The sequence below is a fragment of the Podarcis cretensis genome (genome assembly GCF_951804945.1).
Source record: "Podarcis cretensis genome assembly, chromosome: 1".
Lineage (NCBI taxonomy): Eukaryota > Metazoa > Chordata > Lepidosauria > Squamata > Lacertidae > Podarcis > Podarcis cretensis.
The window spans coordinates 87,118,993-87,135,984 of record NC_137170.1 but is presented as its reverse complement, the minus strand read 5'-3'; the positions used below and the strand labels follow the sequence as shown (position 1 = coordinate 87,135,984).

At 49.7% G+C, this 16,992-nt stretch overlaps 1 protein-coding gene across 6 annotated transcripts in view; it reads left to right on the top strand.

The window, feature by feature from the left end:
* Positions 1–16,992, top strand: part of ASIC4 (acid sensing ion channel subunit family member 4) — a 208,438-nt gene that overhangs the window by 104,146 nt on the left and 87,300 nt on the right. Inside the window, exon 1 of one of the 6 annotated variants that reach the window (XM_079947135.1) lies at positions 9,777–11,556. The exons of 4 other annotated variants lie outside the window; for them this stretch is intronic. In XM_079947135.1, coding sequence (XP_079803261.1) covers positions 10,981–11,556 — 576 coding nt within the window. In that variant the 5' untranslated portion in view covers positions 9,777–10,980. Of the gene's footprint in view, positions 1–9,776; positions 11,557–16,992 lie in introns of those variants that run through there. One more of the 6 variants, XM_079947139.1, reaches the window with a different exon arrangement.

The following is a 16,992-nucleotide window of genomic DNA, read 5'->3' as shown; positions in this document are numbered from 1 at the left end:
GGAACACACACTCTAGACCCCCCGCCCCGCCCCGCCCCGCCCCGCCCATGAACAGAGAGCCTGGAGAGTGAGAAAGATAATTTATGTAGACCACACTAACTCCTCCTCTCTGATCCTCAAATCTGCCATGATGCAGCACCCAAGTATCCAGGTGGGCACAGCTGGGTGAGTCCAGCACCCTGCTCACCCACCCAGGTCTCAGTGATAAAAAGTCATTGTTAGTGAGTTTGCTTTACTCTCTGTAAAGAATTTTTATAAAAGTTCTTTAAATATGTAATGGGTATTATTGTTCCCCTCTCCCAAATAAGTGAAACCAAACCATTCATTCCTCTGAATCTTTTGAAAACTGAACTCCCAACATCAGTAAGTTGATTTGGGTCTCAGTGACCACAAGACAGTGGCTGAAGTGCACCACTCCCCCCCACCCGCCATTCCAGAAAGTTCCTTATACCCCATTGGTGTGTGTGTGTGTGTGGAGTGGATAGAGGATAGAATGGAGAATGTTATCAATAGCAAATTGCAGGTTCTGAAATGTGCTCTGTACTTTCCCAAGGGACTTGTTTTAAAAATTCCCTTCTGTTCAGTGGTTGTTAATAGTGCTCTCAATTTCTCAGAGCACATGCTTCCCTCCCTTCACAGTTGGAGAGCAAATTAACCCCCCCTCCCCCCCCAAAAAAAAATCACGTCTAGGATTATGGAGTAATGAAGCCTTCTGTCAGGATAACACTGAGCATTCCGGTGGACAGTTCCCTTTTACTGTTGCCTGTGCTGGTTTGGCTTCAAGGTGTGCTGGGAGGACATGCCTGGGAGTGCCTCCTCACCAACATTTGGGGACTTATGATGATCCTTGGGCAACAAGAAATATGGGGCTTGGTGAAGGTGCTTGTAGGGGCATGGTAGATGCTATTTTGGTTTAAAACAGCTGGGGCAAAAAAATTCAGTTGCTCATCACTCTCCAAGCAAACTCCCTTCTGGTTCCTCCTTGATAGACTGGGGATCATTGCCACCCAATTCTGGAGACTCAGGAGAAGAAGACTGGATACCTGCAATGTAAGACAGCCCGGCATTATTGATTAACTTTTTAAAAAGATGTTGCTGGGAAGTGAAAATAGTTCATCTAGTTTAAATATTAATTCTTCTGTGTGAGACTTACCTACATGTCTGTCACTAGGTTTCCCCATAGCTCTTCATATTTGACATATATTGCAGTTAAACCTGGGGTGCACACTTGCCATGGCAGAATTGCACACTCACTCACCACTAATATAATTGAAAACATGAACCATGTTTTCTGTACGTTGGCAGCATTTCAACCACAAGCCACAGGGTACCTTTCAGTACCTTTCATGTTAATGTTGAAATTGCCCTAAACATACCTACCTCTGCCCATTGCATCAGTCAAAGCTGACTGGTGCGTAACCCGAACATCATGGGACTTAGTCATCCCAAGAATTACCCCTATGAAGTGACCAGTCTGTGATCATATGTAACTTCCATAGCAGTGGAAAATAGTACTCTAATGCATTGTAGGAAAATGGTGTTGGCAAATCCAGTGATTATTGGTAGTAAAAAAGATATAATAATTAAACTTGGCTTATGCCAAGTAAATAAAATGTGTTGTATTCAGTAATTTATGTGATCTGTTAGAAATTAACGTTAATTTGTTAAACATACTTAAATTGAGAATACAGAGGATATTGCAGAGAGATATAGAGGGGAAAGGGTGGGGGAAAAGGGGTGGCAAGAAGAGAACAGCTCCATCCACCTTGCAGCCCAGAACAGGCCCTCAACAGAAAAAAAGTTTGACCATCTCTGACCTCAGCTGTTCTAGCTGCAGAATGCCAGAATGATCAGAAGGGCAGTTTCTTAATTCTTGTTGCTAATTGGGAAGGTTTAGAACACAGTTTTCAAAAATTTTCATGTTGAAGACACACTTTTTAGACATACATCATTTTCACAACACAGTAATTCAGTTTTACTAGCAAACCGGAGGTTAAACTAACCCCATTCCAGCCCTGGGAGGAGTGCAGGAAGCATTCACGCAACACACCTACACAATGCAGCCGTCACACTAATGTTTCGCGACACACAGTTTGGAAAGTTCTTGTTTAGAATCTGTGATCCAGTGGAAACTGATGTAGCAGAGTCAACAGTCTCTGCTTAAAGTCACAGCTCTGCACGGAAACATCTTTGGTCTCGGAGGAGAAATATTAGCATTTGCTGTCTGTAGTGCTGAAGGAAATGGTGCAGCAGCAGGTACAAAGGATATAGCCATGAATGTTCATAAATGGAAGAACACCATATTGTGGGATGAGCACGTGAGCCATAGCAAGAGTAGAATAAGATCCATTGTTACAATCCAGAAGTGTAGCACAGTTGCTAACCATAATGAACAATGGAGGGAAGGATGGGTAAACATACAAATGATGGATGAATATGTGGATACATTTACATTCCATGAGAATTCAAATGAAATCTCACTGGCTTATTATTAATTAAAATATTTCTTAAACATCCTTCATCAAAAGATTCTAAGAACAGTGTACAAAAAGCGTAAATAAAACAAAACCACACAGCAAGAGTACAATTTAAACCAACAAATAAGTATAACAAAATAGAACACAAAACACCAAAAGCTAACAAACAAATGAATCACAATTCCAAAAATTGTATATGATTAAAATACCTGGACAAAAAGAAAGGTTTTCACCTGGTGCCAACCCCCCCCCCTTGGGGAGGTTATTCTAAAGACAAGGTGCTACCACAGAAAAAGCCCCCTCCTTAGTAGAAGCATAGTATACCGCTGCTAAAGGGGGAAGGGTCTTTCTGGAAGATCTGGGTCCCAAGCTGTTCAACTGAACAGTAGAGCAAGTATAGAACCAACATTCCATTGATAATCTCTGTAGATGCAAAACATGCCTCTTTGGAACTGGACAAGCATGTTGTCCCTGTGTTCAGCTCACTGATGTGAGCAGATGAAGTGCATGGATTGCAATTTTGCAGTAGGGTGCTGGCTGTCCTACTTCTCAGGCTATGAGGCTGGGTTTGCACTGGGGTCAGAAAAACTGCACTGTCTTCTCAAAAGACAGACGTAACACCAGGCTGCTGGAGTTGCTCATTGTTCCCTGCTACCTACATGTGTGAAGCCGACCAGTGATCTGACTCAGATCATCTGGACCAATATTGTCCCTTCTGATTGGTAGCAGTTCTCTAAAGCCTCAAATTAAGAATTTCCCATTCCTGTTACCCAAGATGCATAAAGGAAAATGCCAGGGATTTAAATTGGGGCCTTCTGCTTGCAAAACATATTCTCTGCCATGCAGCTGTATCTCCCCTGCCCCTGGAATGAAAGAGCAAAGGTGCTGAATTTCCCTACATAATTCTGACACCAGAATTCAGGGTGTTTCTGTACATCTATATTCTGTACATCAATACACTTTGTTGTGTGCTTTCACACAATACCTGACTCTAGTTTGCCCTTGGCTGGACTTTGAAAGATGGAAGGAAAGTGGAGGAAACATTGAAGTAACTGGATGTTTTCAGAGAAGGAAATAGAAATATTTGAAGAAGACTGTGCTTTGAAATACCTTCCTGGAGAGAATATGGCAGGCACGAACTGTGTACTCCTTTTGGCTAATATGTTTTTATCTGCCCCGGCTTTTATGCAGAGGTAGTCCGACACAGTATCCTCCAGAAGTTTTTGGACTCACCTTCCCAAACACCTTCAGCTACCCCAATCTACTGCATCATGTTAGTTGGTTAAATAGTTTCAGGCTTTTTACTTTTAAACAGTTAATTATATGGTTATGATATTTATTGCTTGTTTCAATATTGTACGGTTATTTGTCTTTGTATGTATGTTGCCCTGTAATTCATGTGTGTGGATGAAGGTGCAGTTTAGCAATTTTAAATATAAAAACACTGAGCAATATGTCTTCAGCTAATAAAAGGTTTGCAAATGTTCGAGTCTACCCATAAAGCCTATTGATTGGAAACTGCAGGGAGACTTAGGGCTTATCCAAACTTACTTTTGCCCCGTTCTTTCCAAACACAAATCCATGCTTAAAAGCTCCTTTTCGGAATGTTTTTGTTGTTGTTCTTTTTGCCCCAGAGCATTCCCCACAAAAACCTGCTCTTTAGCACTCAGAGTAAATAAATGTCAATTCGGGTTTTCCACAGATTTTTGTTTGCTCTGACTGAGCTTTAAAGAGCGGGTTTCCACGGGGAAAACTCTGGGACAAAAGATGTCACATTTGGACACTGAGCTTTTCAGTGCAGACCTTTCCTTGAAAGAGTGAAGGAAAGGTGTGGATAAGCTCTTACATTTAGCACACACTAGAATAAACTTTGTACCTGTTGAAAGACCTGGGAACAAGTTTTCCAGGGAAGATCTGGAGACACATCCTCAGGATGTGTGGATGATAAAATTCAAATGAATATCTAGCCAGTGTTGTTTTAGAGTTTTGCTGAGTTCTGGGTCCATGCAGGAGATGTAATTATCTTTAAAGAATTGGTGGACTTATTTATGTACTTATTATGGACTTATTTCATGCCATGCACTTTTGATCCCAAATGACCTCCTCCCCATGCAGCTTGTAGATGCAAGCAAGAAATAATAGAGCAATACAACAGTATCTAGTAAAACAGTTCCGAACAACATCACCACCACCACATAACTTAAAAAACATAGTGTCAGCATCCAAAAGCATCCTTAATGAGCCAAGTTAGTGATGACTGGGCCAGGTGGGCCCACCGCAGAACAAAATTAGAAGAGCCATAGCACAATAACTGAAGAGGCCCTGTCTCATGCCACACAGAGAAGATCCTCTGACACTGAAGGCACAAAGAGACACATGTGGGATTGTGAAGTCCTTCAAATATCTTAGTTTCAAACAGGTGTCAAGGACTACTCTCTGGTAATGATCCTATAAAACCTAAGCTGTGGTATGGTAGTTCCTTAGTAAAGGTAAAGGTAAAGGGACCCCCGACCATTAGGTCCAGTCGTGGCTGACTCTGGGGTTGCGGCACTCATCTCGCTTTATTGGCTGAGGGAGCCAGTGTACAGCTTCCGGGTCATGTGGCCAGCATGACTAAGCCACTTCTGGTGAACCAGAGCAGCGCACGGAAATGCTGTTTAGCTTCCTGCCGGAGCGGTACCTATTTATCTACTTGCACTTTGAAGTGCTTTCAAACTGCTAGGTTGGCAGGAGCAGGGACTGAGTAACGGGAGCTCACCCCATCGCGGGGATTCGAACTGGCGACCTTCTGATCGGCAAGTCCTAGGCTCTGTGGTTTAACCCACAGCACCACCCGCATCCCTAGTTCCTTAGTAAGCAGCCACTATTTTTCTTTAAGGGTGTACGGAGTAAGTAAGCTGTTGTTGCTCAGTGATGACAGAAATGCAGCCTGTGTATGCCCAGAAGCAATTTTATTGTAGACTCAGCTCTAGTATTGGAAGCAGATTCTTGGGTTGCATTCTGGCATAGGTGAAGCCCTGGGCCAGTTCTGTTTTCCTCTGTACGGACTGGATTTTTGTTGGTGGGTTAACTTGGATGGAGGTAAATAGGCAAGGCTGAAGAAAGGATGGAGTACAAGAGGACACCCACAGTATGTGAGATATCTATCCATCTACCTACTTACTTACCTACCTACCTACTTACCTATCTACACACTCACACTCCACTGTTTTAAGTCCTTCGTGCCCTATAGATATGTATGTTAGATGGATATGTCCAGGCTGGTATTGACCCTAGTTCCCCCACTCCATTAAATATGTTTGGCCAAGACTTCTTTACCAGGATTCTTGTAAGAATTACTGAAATTCATATATGTGAGCAGTTTTGAAGATTTAAAAATTATTATATACATGCTAAGTGCTCTGATCATTATTTGTGAAGCATCCATCATCCTGAATTGGATTTTGCAAATTGTGAAACCAAATCCACAACTTCCCAGGCAGCTTAACCAATGCATATTCCCTCCCCATTTTTATTTTGCACTGAATCATGCAGGGCATGACACTTTGATTGTATCCACATTCTTTGGAAGAGTAGCTGTGCTGTTTGTCTAGTAATGTTTGCGTGGTGTATGTGAGTTTTTGATGTTTTTAAAAAAGAGAAACCCCATTGCCTGACTAACGTTGCATGGGGCCTGGATGTATTGGGTGCTCCCCCCATTTGCCCTCTCTGCTGCCCACCCGGCTATGCACCCGTCTGCCTGCCATCCCATGCTCCTTCCTCTTAGGCTTCTCTGTGTAAAGAGTTGAACAGCCTGCAGAGGAACCAGCCATGATGGCTGCACCAGCCCCTCTGGCGGCACATGTATAATTAGACTGGACATCTTGTCATCCCGGATCTCCCCAAAGCAGTGCTGCCTGCTGCCCTCATTGAGAGCCTAACCTGCCTGTGATAACAAGCACTGCAGGAGGGGCACCAACCAACCAACCCTTCTCTCTCTCTCTGTCTCTCTCTCTCTGCCGCAGGTTCAGGAGGCTCTGCTTGGCATGAAGCAGAGAGACTCATGCTTCGACCAGCTGGGCTCTGCAGCCACATTGCCTTCAATTAGATCAAAATTAATGATAACTCCCAGATTTGAGCCCCTTTAGGCATGGGGCTGAGCATGCAGCTGGCATGGTCTGAACCAGGGCAGAAGAGGGACCTGGGAAAGGGACGTTGTGCCAGCTTCAGCCAGGATGGGGCCAGGATCCAGGGACCAGCAAGCTCCCAGGGTGGCTTCTAATTCATTGCTGCTGCCACCTGCCCACAGTCATGATGGGGCAAGGATGTCACCCAGGGGAGCGGCTCTGCCTGAGTCAGCACAAGGGGAGCAAAGTTACTACCTTGTCAGGCTTAAAGCTGGGTTACTTACGGTAATATTTCCTTAAGATTAAAATAAAATAAAAATCTTTATCTGCCACCTGCCTGCCTTTTCACCTGCTACTGGCTTGCCTACTTCATCACTCTCAAACTCTGGGAAATGGTAAGGCACGGCTGTTATTAAAGTGGGGCATGTTTATGCTTCACAATGCCTCTTTGAGGATACTGCCTCCTCTTGCTATGGGATGCTCGGTCAGCAGGGAACAATAAGCCCTTTTGCTGGCAAGATCCAGGGAGTGTTATCAGGTTATTGTTTTTATTTTATTTGTTTTTATTTTGACTTTATATATTGTGATCTTTTCTATGAACGGCCCTGAGACCTTCAGGTATAGGGTGGTATATAAATTCAAAAAATAATAAAATAATAATAATAATAATTCAGCACTAAAGAGCAGGCTTTCTAGGGGAAAGTGGTGGGGCAAAGTTGGACAAATGGATGTGCGGATGAACCCTAAGTGGCAGCCTGCACTTCTCCCTGCTAAATTTGGATTTTCCCAGTCCCTGAATAATCTGAAGGGAGGAGGAGCCACTGAAGCACATAGTGTGGGTGGACATTTTTTGGGTTTTTTTACATGTGTGGTGACATTTTGCCATCTATTGTCTCACCCCCTACTTCCATTTTGCTTCCATCAGCCCAAAGGAAAAGATGTAGCCTGCCTTTTCCCACCAGTTGTTGCTGAAAGCACATTCCCTGTATTTTTTAGATAGCTTTTTTTGTACAGAACTGTGTTTGAACAAAATAAGTGTATTAACAGCAAAATTAAAATTTGCGCTTGTGAGTACAGAAGAGTCTGGACTCTCAGTCTAGACCAGCAGTCTTAAAGAGACACAAACTGTATTTAGTTTTGTTGTTGTTGTTAGTTTATGTTGTTATTGTTTTGTGGATTATGAGTGCTATAATGCTTTGTGAATTTTATAATATGACTTTTCTTGTGGTTGTGCTGCTTACCCTATTTTTTTAGTTGTTTGGTAAATAGAAGGTGATTGTTCTACTGATTTGTAATTGTTTTACTGATGATTTGTTAATTGTTTTATATGACTTACGTTATAATTGTGATGTTTATTATGTTATTATTTATTGTTTGTTAGCTGCTTTGTGACCCATCTGAGTGAAAAGCAGCATAGAAATATAATGAATAGACGAATGTGGGCTCCAAAAAAGGAAGGAAGAATTTGGGGCGGGGGTGGGGAGAGAGCAGCATGTAAAGGAGTCGGCATCACCCGTTCCTCCCGTCTACCCCTCCACTGACTTCCAGGCAGAATCCTAGCAGTGGATGTAACCCTTACCCGAATCTTTCCGTCTTTCTTCCGTCTCTGCATTGATTAATCGCCTCTATCACCTCCTGACACCGTACTTGGCACTCACTGACTAGAATTTTCGCAAACGTTGAACGGATGGAAAAAAATGCATTGTTTAACACGGTTGTGATAAGGCAGAGGGATTAAAGACTGGTAAGGGTTAACTCATCGGCATTAAGGGATTCGGAGCCGGGGAGGCCAGAGAAGGGGCCCTCAGCCCGCTCCCCGCCTCTGAACCAGACTCTTTCTGCATGTCTGAACGTGGCCTCCAAGAAATAAACTTGAGCAGTCCGGGAAGAGGGGACGGTGCTTCCTGAAGAAGGTAGACGGGGTCGTCCCTCCGCCCCACCCCATTGATTTAGGACCCCCGCCCTCTCCCGTTATTAATATGGTGGTTCCCTCCCTCCCTCCCTCCCTCCCCCCCCCATTTATGCCCCCTTTCCCCTGCCTCGGTGGTTTCCCTCCCCGTCCCCCGTCGCCCTCTCCTCCTCCTCCTCCTCCTCGTCCCGCTGGCCTGGAGCCACCTTGGCCTTCCGCCCTGGGCATCGATCAGCGCCCGCTGCTCAGCCAGGAGAGACCTGTCCTTCCGTATTGACCCGCGGGAGGGACGTGTGTATTCCGTGCCAGTCGATTGCAGGGATCGAAGACGTGTGAGCGCGGCGCTCCTCGGTCCGGATTAGCCCGCTGGCATCGGCCGGGCGGAGTGGAGGTCGCTGTGACCGGCTGAGCCTCGGGGCGGGGGTGGCAGGGCCGCGGGGCTTCCCACGGCCAGAGTCCGCGCGGTTCCTGTCTCCTCGCAAGGCGCGCCCCCAACAACAACATCCCCTTCTCAGGGAAGTCGGACCCGGGTCTTGCCCCAGCCAAGCTGGGAGGGGGTGGGGGTGGGGGGTTGGGGATCACCCTCCCCACAGCTGAGAGAACACGCGCTTGGCCTGCAGAAGGGTCTCCGGGCGCAACCCCCGGATCTCCCTAGCTGAGCAGCTGCCAGAAGCCGCCGAGAGCGACGTGGGCCGCTGGCCTGGCTCCGCAAGAGGGCGGCTTCGCAGCAGCGAGCGCAGCGCGTGGGCTTCGGCTTGCCGGCGAGAACTTTGCTGGCTTGAGGCTCTCCGGAGTCCTGGGCTGCCGGCGCTTCCTCAACTGGGCCGCGCTGCTCCCCGCCCTCCCCTCGCAGTCTCGGCCCCCTCTCCCTACTGGGCACCCCCAGGCCGCCGCCGCCGCCGCCTCCTCTTCCTCCTCTGCCCGGCCTCCCTGGTCCCGCGCCAGCTGCAGTTGCCGGTGGGGGTTTTCCCTGGCCCTGATTCCACTTTGCCAGGCGGGGCGGGAAGGAGGCGGCGGCGGCAAACAGACCCTTTTGCAAAAGCAATTAGAACTGCCTCCCAAGCAAACGGGACTGAAGGGAATCAATGGTGCAGGGAAAGCGGCTGCGCTGCAGGCTGGGTCTGGGCAGTGCCGCGGTCCCGGCTGCGCAGCCTTCATTTTCCTCCAGAAAGCACACACCACACACACACCCGGACCCGCTCCTCCCCACCCCGGACCCCCGCGCCCCGCACGCCTGCTCCTGCCCTAATCCCCAGCAGCTGCGCTCCCTCCCTCCCTCCGATCAATAAGCCTTTCACTTTTTGCCTCTTGTTTGTTCCGTGGGGAGCGGGATCGATGGGAGGAGGGGGCGTCTCCTCGTTTCCGCTCCCCCTCGTTGGCCGCTCCTTCTCCAATTAGTCAGCCCTGGAGCCTGCGGGCGGGGGGGTGTATTGCGTGTGAGAGCGTGTGCGTGTAGGGGGTTGTTGTGCCGTCGCTGCCCGTTGGACCCGAGCACCAGCCGACGACGCGGGAGGAACGCAGTCCTCTTGTCGTCTTCTTCCCTCTCTCAACTTTTTCCTTCCCTCTCTCGTTTTCCTTTGCTTTCCTTTTGCATCTTTAGCGAGCAGTTTTTCAGATCAGCGGAGATGGAGGAAGGTAGGAATTAGGCGGGGAGCTGTCCATGGGCAGCTGCCTTGGGCACTAGCAAGGGGTACTCACTTGGAGGAAGTGGGTGGCAGGCAGGGAGGCGCAGAGAGAGAGAGAGAGAGAGAGAGAGAGAGAGAGAGAGAGAGAGAGAGAGAGCCTGCCCTGCCTGAAGAGCTTGAGCAGCCCTGAGCAGCAGCAGAGGCTGCCTTGTGCTGCCTCCTTTCCTTGGCACAGACTTTGCCAGCTTGCGAGCGATTCAAACAAGTGGCTCCAGCATCACTTTGGAGTGGTGGCTCCAGAGAGCGAAGAGGCTCCCGCTGCCCGGCTCTTCCTTCTTTCCTTCCTTCCTTCCTCCTTGCCGCTTGCCTGTCTTTCGCGAGCTTCCCCCGCTTCTTCCTCCCTCCTTCTCCCGCTTTTTTTTTTTTTTATTTGAGGATGAAATAATGTTGACATGCCTTGAATTATTAAGTATCCCCTGGATTTTATTAGCACACGATGCCTAAATGCTGCCTGTATCTGGTGGGGTCTTAACCGGGTGTGCAGAGGAGCGGCAGCGGCACACACAGCGGCACAGGGAGCGGCGGCAGCGGCGGGCAGCTCTGACAGCTGGGCTTGTGCAGATAAGCGGACGGAAGCACCAGGAGATCACTAGTGAGACAAGGCACCGAGGCAGAGCCCTCAGTCTGGGAGCTCCCAAGAGGCTGGGCCAGGCTCCCCGGTCCTGCTTCACCTCCTCAGCTGGGCTTACTAATTTAGGGGCGTCCTGCAGCAGCCAGGGGAGAGCGGCCGGTGCCGGGCACCCCAGGCTCCCGCTGCCTCCCCTCGCTGGGGGGGTAGTGTGCTGCCTGGTGCCTCAGCACAGATGCCGATTGAGATTGTCTGCAAAATCAAATTTGCAGAGGAGGATGAGAAGCAGGCGGCGAAAGAGGAAGGGGACAAGGAGAGCTTGCTAGAGGAGCCCAGCCAGCCACACCACCGTGACTTGGCCGCCTTTGCCGGGGCCAGCACCCTGCACGGCCTGGGCCACATTTGCCGCCCAGGGCAGCTGGGGGTCCGCCAGGCCCTCTGGGCGCTCGCATTTGTGGCCTCTCTAGCCTTCTTCCTGTACCAGGCGGCCCGGTCGGCGCTCTTCTACCTGGAGCACCCGCACGTCACCACCCTGGATGAGGAGGCGACCCAGAAGATGATATTCCCGGCTGTGACCATCTGCAACATCAACCGCTTCCGCCACTCGGCCCTTACTGACGCCGACATCTTCCACCTGGCCAACATGACTGGGCTGCCGCCCAAGGACCGTGATGGACACAAGGCCTCTGACCTGCTCTACCCCGACCCTGACATGGCCGATATTGTCAACCGCACTGGGCACCAGCTTGAGGACATGCTCAAGAACTGCAGCTTCAGCGGAGAGAACTGCTCTGCAGGGAACTTCACGGTGGTGAGTACTCATTGTGCCTTTCCTGCGCTCTCTAGGCCCTTCCGTCAAACACTGGTTGGAATGAATGCATTGCTGGTACCCATGTTTATGCTAAGGTTGAGTTTGCGCCTCAAGTTTCACTGTGGGAGAAAGTACAGTAATATAGGAAACTGCCTTATATCGAGTTGAGACACTTGTTCTGCCTAGCTTAGTATTGTCTACACTGACTGGCAGCAGCTCTCTGGGGTTTCAGAGAGGAAGTCTTTCCCAGCCCTACCTGGAGATGCCTGAGATTGGATGTGGGACCTTTTGTGTGCAAAGCAGATGCTCTGCCAGTGAGCTGTGGCCCTTCCCCAAAGAGCAGATTTTGTGGCCCATGAACAGCTCTAGAGCATGGGTGATGGGACAGCAAGTGCGTCGGGTAAGATGCAGGCAGGGAATACCGCTGTATGCAAGATATATGAGGGAAAAGAGAGGCATGGAGATAAGCAGATCGGGCACTGAAGGAAATGCCCACTTCTGGTCTGGGCAATTCTTTTTCTCTTGCTAGAGTAGCTTGAGACAAGGAAGAGGGGATAACCCTGTAAGTTACGTGAGGAAAGCTGTAAGTCTGGTCTGGGGAACCTGTGGCCCTCCGGTTGTTGTTGGACTCCCATCATCCCTGACCATTGGCCCAGCTTTCTGGGGTGGAGGGGAGCTGGAGCCCAACAGTCTCTGGGGGTTTGCAGGTTCCTGCAAGCTTGCCACAAGCTCTCCAGGTGCTTGGAGAAGATGGGAGCTCCCTGGGCAGTGCTGGCTACACTTGGTGGTTCCAAGATTTTGTCTTTTGTATCCTCAGAGATGCCGTTCTTTCCCCATTTCCAAGCAGACTGTGCCCCCAGCTTGGTGCCCATGGTGGCACTGTCACGGTCCCGGCCAGGGTGGCACAGCAACCACTCCACCTTCCTCTTCATGGCACTTTTTCTGGCATGGCTGTGCCTGTACTATCAGGGAGGCTTCCCGCCGGGTGGAATGAGCTGGCCCCGCGCTTGCTCTAATATTGAGTCTGAAAATCACAAATCCCCGCTGTGGTTTGGGGAAATAAATGTGCTGAGCAGGCGGAATACCTGATGGGACCCTTTTCAGACCATAATGACTCTGGAAATGAGCTGCTTCTCTCCTGCGGACATTGGAGGCTGCTTCGCCTTCTGATCACTGTGTGCGGAGGGGCGGGTGGGGGGGGAGGGTGGTGCAGGGCAGGGAAAAGCTTAGAAGGTGAGGCTGAGAAGAGAGAAGATAGGGCCATGCATGAGCACACACGCCAAGTGGATCTAAAGACCATCTTCCTCTCCGGGGCCTGCCACAAATGTACTCTCTTGTCCCAAACACTGCTATGGGGGTGCATGTCTGGCATGGCAGACCCAGAGGAAATACACGGCTCAGGACCCAGGAGCACACCACACCTCCCCTGGGCCCTATGTAAAACCTGCCCCACAGTTGACAGGGGTTGTCTGCTGTCCTTGGTCGCATGAACCCCTTGCAGGCTGTGTCAGAATGCCAAGAGAAGTTTTGTGGGTCTGTGCTGCACTCAGTTCTTTTTCTTTCTTTTTTTTTTTTTTGCTCAAAATAAACACTGAGAATTTTCTGCAGTCTGTAAATATTGGACAAATGAAGCTGTAACCCCTGGAAATCCTGCTCTAAGTAATACTGCACACCTCTTGACTTTGTAACCTTTTTGCTGCTGCTGTTACTGGAATGTAGCTACACAGGGCTTTTCTTCGGAGCAGCAGGATGGGGGTGTCTAATATTCCCCTCCCCTGTGTTGTTTTCTTGATCCACACGTGCCCCCCCTCCAGCTGCTGTTTGCTCCATTAAGGGAAAATGCAGGACAAACAGCAGTACAGGAAGAAAGGATTTTTCAGCAAAAAAATGATGCAGCAAGAAAGGGTTAAGCACCTCCCTTCCCTTCCCACCGCTGAAGGAACTGGCAGTCCCCTGTGACTGCATTTTAGTAAAAATCAAGGAAGCAAGCAAACAAATGCAAATAAATAAATGTTGGAAAATCCAGTCACAATTCTCCCACATAAGTTGTCATGGACCCCAGAATTTCACCAGAAATTGCCTACATTTTCAAACAAAATTTTTGTCTCATGGAGGGCTAGAAACTTGATTTTTTATTGTTAAATGGAAGATTTTATTCCCCCCCCCCCCGCATGCTAAATTCTGGCCCAGGACTAAATTCTGTGGTTATGGATGGATGGGGGATGCCCCTCCAGTGGGCACCCAGTGCCAGAGACATTGCTTTGATGCGTGTGGTTTCAGGAGGGATATCCCGCGATGGCCCCTTGGGGGCAGCACACTTGAAGGGCAGCGGGGTGGGGGAACAGGACCTAAATCTTCACTTTGGGGCCGGTTTTGTTAGTAGCGTGGGATATTCCTGATCTCTGATTTTAACCACTTTCAGCAGCTGCAGCTCTGGATTCTGAGGAATCCACAAAAAGGATGGGAAAAGGGGCGTGGGTGGGGTGGGGTAGGGTGGGTGTGTAGAAATTAGGGACTAAGTGACCGTGTGGTTCAGAAGGGCCCCTGAGGAGGCAAACATAGTCACCGTTCTCCTTTGGAAGGAGCTGCCGCCAGCGCCTGCCCTCGCTGTGGCTGCTCTCCCTTGCCTCGGCTGCTGAGCTGCCTGCCGCTCGCGTCGTTGCATCGCATGATGAATCCCCTTTAAAGATCCTGTAAGTAAGAGCCGCGCTCGGTAAATGATCTCCCTCTATTTAGCGTCACAAATCCACATTCTTTATGGGACGGCAAATTAAGGGGCCGCCGGGAAGATTCCCCAGCGTAAGCATCTCGTGTGCAGTAAAGCCCGGCCAGCCTAGTAAATCTTGGTGGGCCGTTTGCTGAGCCGCAGCAGCGAGCCTCCCTCTGCCCGCACCGGCCCCAACTCCTGGGCACCCTCTGCTCTGTTGGAGCTGGGGTGGGTGGGAGGACTTGCCTTGGTGAGTGGGCTATGCACACAGGAAACGTCTTGCTCCTCCACCACCTTCCCTGCAGTGATGGCCGCTGAATGTGTGTGTGTGTGAACCCTGTTCCTTCGGCTCAAGAACAGCCCCCCCCCCCTCCATCACTTGAATTGTGCAGGGAAAATCAATTGGCTCTTTGTCCTCTGCTGGACAGGAGATTCCCCAGCAGCCTTGTCCTTCCCTTGCACTAGCTGAGCAGGGTGGGTGGGAGGGAGGGATTGGCAGGTTCTGCTTCAGCCCCTTTCCTTCCCCAGTATCTGCGCAGGGGGAGGGGGCATGGAGGGGTCACGGCACTTGCCTCTGGGCAAAAATGGGATGGGCACTTAACTCCTTCGGCACTCATCAGGCTCAGTAGCAACCCCTAACCAGCCACTTGGGCTGGACCTGATGCTTTGTGGCTCAGTTTGTCCTACCTTGGCTGTTGTGGGTGGATCTGGACCCCATTGTCCATAAACAGAGGGGGTCCTATTCTAGGGCTGCCAGGGACAGCCCCCTATTTACAGGGCCGTCTGCAGCTTCCCATCAATGCCGGCCCTAAAATTTTGGGCCCTTTCTCGCATATGTTTATGTAAAGGAGTGCAAGGTGCAAAGAGCTTTTCAAGGATAAGAGGTGCGGTTGATGGAGAGGTTATGAAGGGAGGACAGAAGGAAGTTATGGGGAGGGGCTTTGCTCTGAGGAGGGGGGGCAATGGAAGCTTGTGCAGATCCACGGGAGGGGGATATGCTCAGGCACACCAGTGTGCACACTCAGAAGAACAATTACCCAGCTGGCACCTGCTCTGCAGGGGTTCCTCTTCCAGCACTTGTAGGGGAGGCTAATGCATTTCTAAAAAATTGGAATCGATGTCAAAGGTGGTGTGTTTTTTGGTTCTTCTTCTTCTTCTTCTTCTCCTTCTCCTTCTCCTTCTCTATTTCTTATTATTTTAAATCCCTTGCTGCCAATCTCATCATCCTGGTGTTTGTGTTTTTTTTTTTTTTTTTTTTTGGGGGGGGGGAGAGCATTCTGGGGAAGGTTCCCAAGTATTGGTTGTTGTTTCTATTTCCCATCTGATCAAGTCTCTTTTCTTCAGTCCTGGGGAATTTGTGGGGCATTTGGAAGGCAACTCTCCATGGGAATAGCAGGGTCTCCGAGCTGTAGCCACCCGTAGGGAGATTGGAGTCGTGTGTGTGTGTGTGTGTGTGTGTGTTTGTGGAGGGAAAGGTGACGTGGGTGTGCAGACAATTAAAATGCTGCAGTTGTGTCTTGCAAATCATCCAAAGAATTAGAGGAGGACGTGTGGATGAGATAGTGCGGGGAGAGCAGGAAGGGCTGTGATCCTGATTAAAAAGTGCTGCCTAAGAGAGGACTTTCCTGCAGGTCCACATTTTCAGAGGGCTTTGTGGATGTGAGGGTGCTTCCTGCACTAAACTGCTTTGCTTCAGCTTCTCCAAAGTGGTTCCTTGCCTGGAACTCAGGGCGTTTAGAGGTGAGAATGAGCCAGGTTCAGAGAGTGTAGGCAGATGTTGATCCTAAGGCATCCCTGGCTCTACACAGCAGGGATCCCTGCCTGGTAGACTGTGGGCTCAAAACACAAAAGAACACATGTGTTCTCTCTCTCTCTCTCTCTCTCTCTCACACACACACACACACACACACACACACCACCCCCTCCCCTAAATTGCTGTTGCTCAGCCTGGCTTTGCCGCCTCTTTCCCCAGCTGTATAATCAGTGGCACCCCGTCTCGGTGCTGGGGCTGGCGATGACCTTTCCTCCACAATCGTACTTAATAAATGTCACATTTTCCAGCCTATTTTTACTCTGGGTAAATGAGTTCCCTGCGCCTCCTCCCCCTCCACCTGCCACCTCCTGCCTGCCCATTGGTGCAGCTCCCCGGCCACCACTGTTCAGAGGCAGCCGTGCAATCCATTTCCCTAACCCCAGCCCCACAATGGAGAGAAGTGAGAAAAGGAGGCTGCAGGCAGTCCCAGGCAGTCCCGCTAGTGTTGGTGGCTTGTAGTTGGGAGGTAGGTGGCAGAGGGGGAGAGAGGGAGGATAGCCTGCTTCCTGCCTGCAGAAGGAACATGGGTCCGCCTGAGGAGAGAACAAATCCCAGAAGGATGTAAGAGTGGGCAGAGGCAATTTCTGCTTTGTTAAACAAGCGGCTGGATTTATGTGGCCCGTGTCAAGCATTTGGACTTGTTGGCAACCCATACATTTTGGCATCTCACAGAGGGGAAAAGGTGGGGTTGGGGGCTGCCTTTGCATACAAGGGTCATCCTCCCTTTCTTGAGCCCTCTTGCCTCTCCACCATCTTTTACTCTTCACCCCCAGTGCAAATTGCATCCTCTGATGGCTTAAGGAGCTATCATTGCCACAGTGCTTTTTCATGCTGGCTGCACCGCCTCTTCTCTAGAGTTCCCTTGCTAGCCCCAAAGCCAGCACAGAGTGGTGTCTGCATCTGTTGCAGATGACAT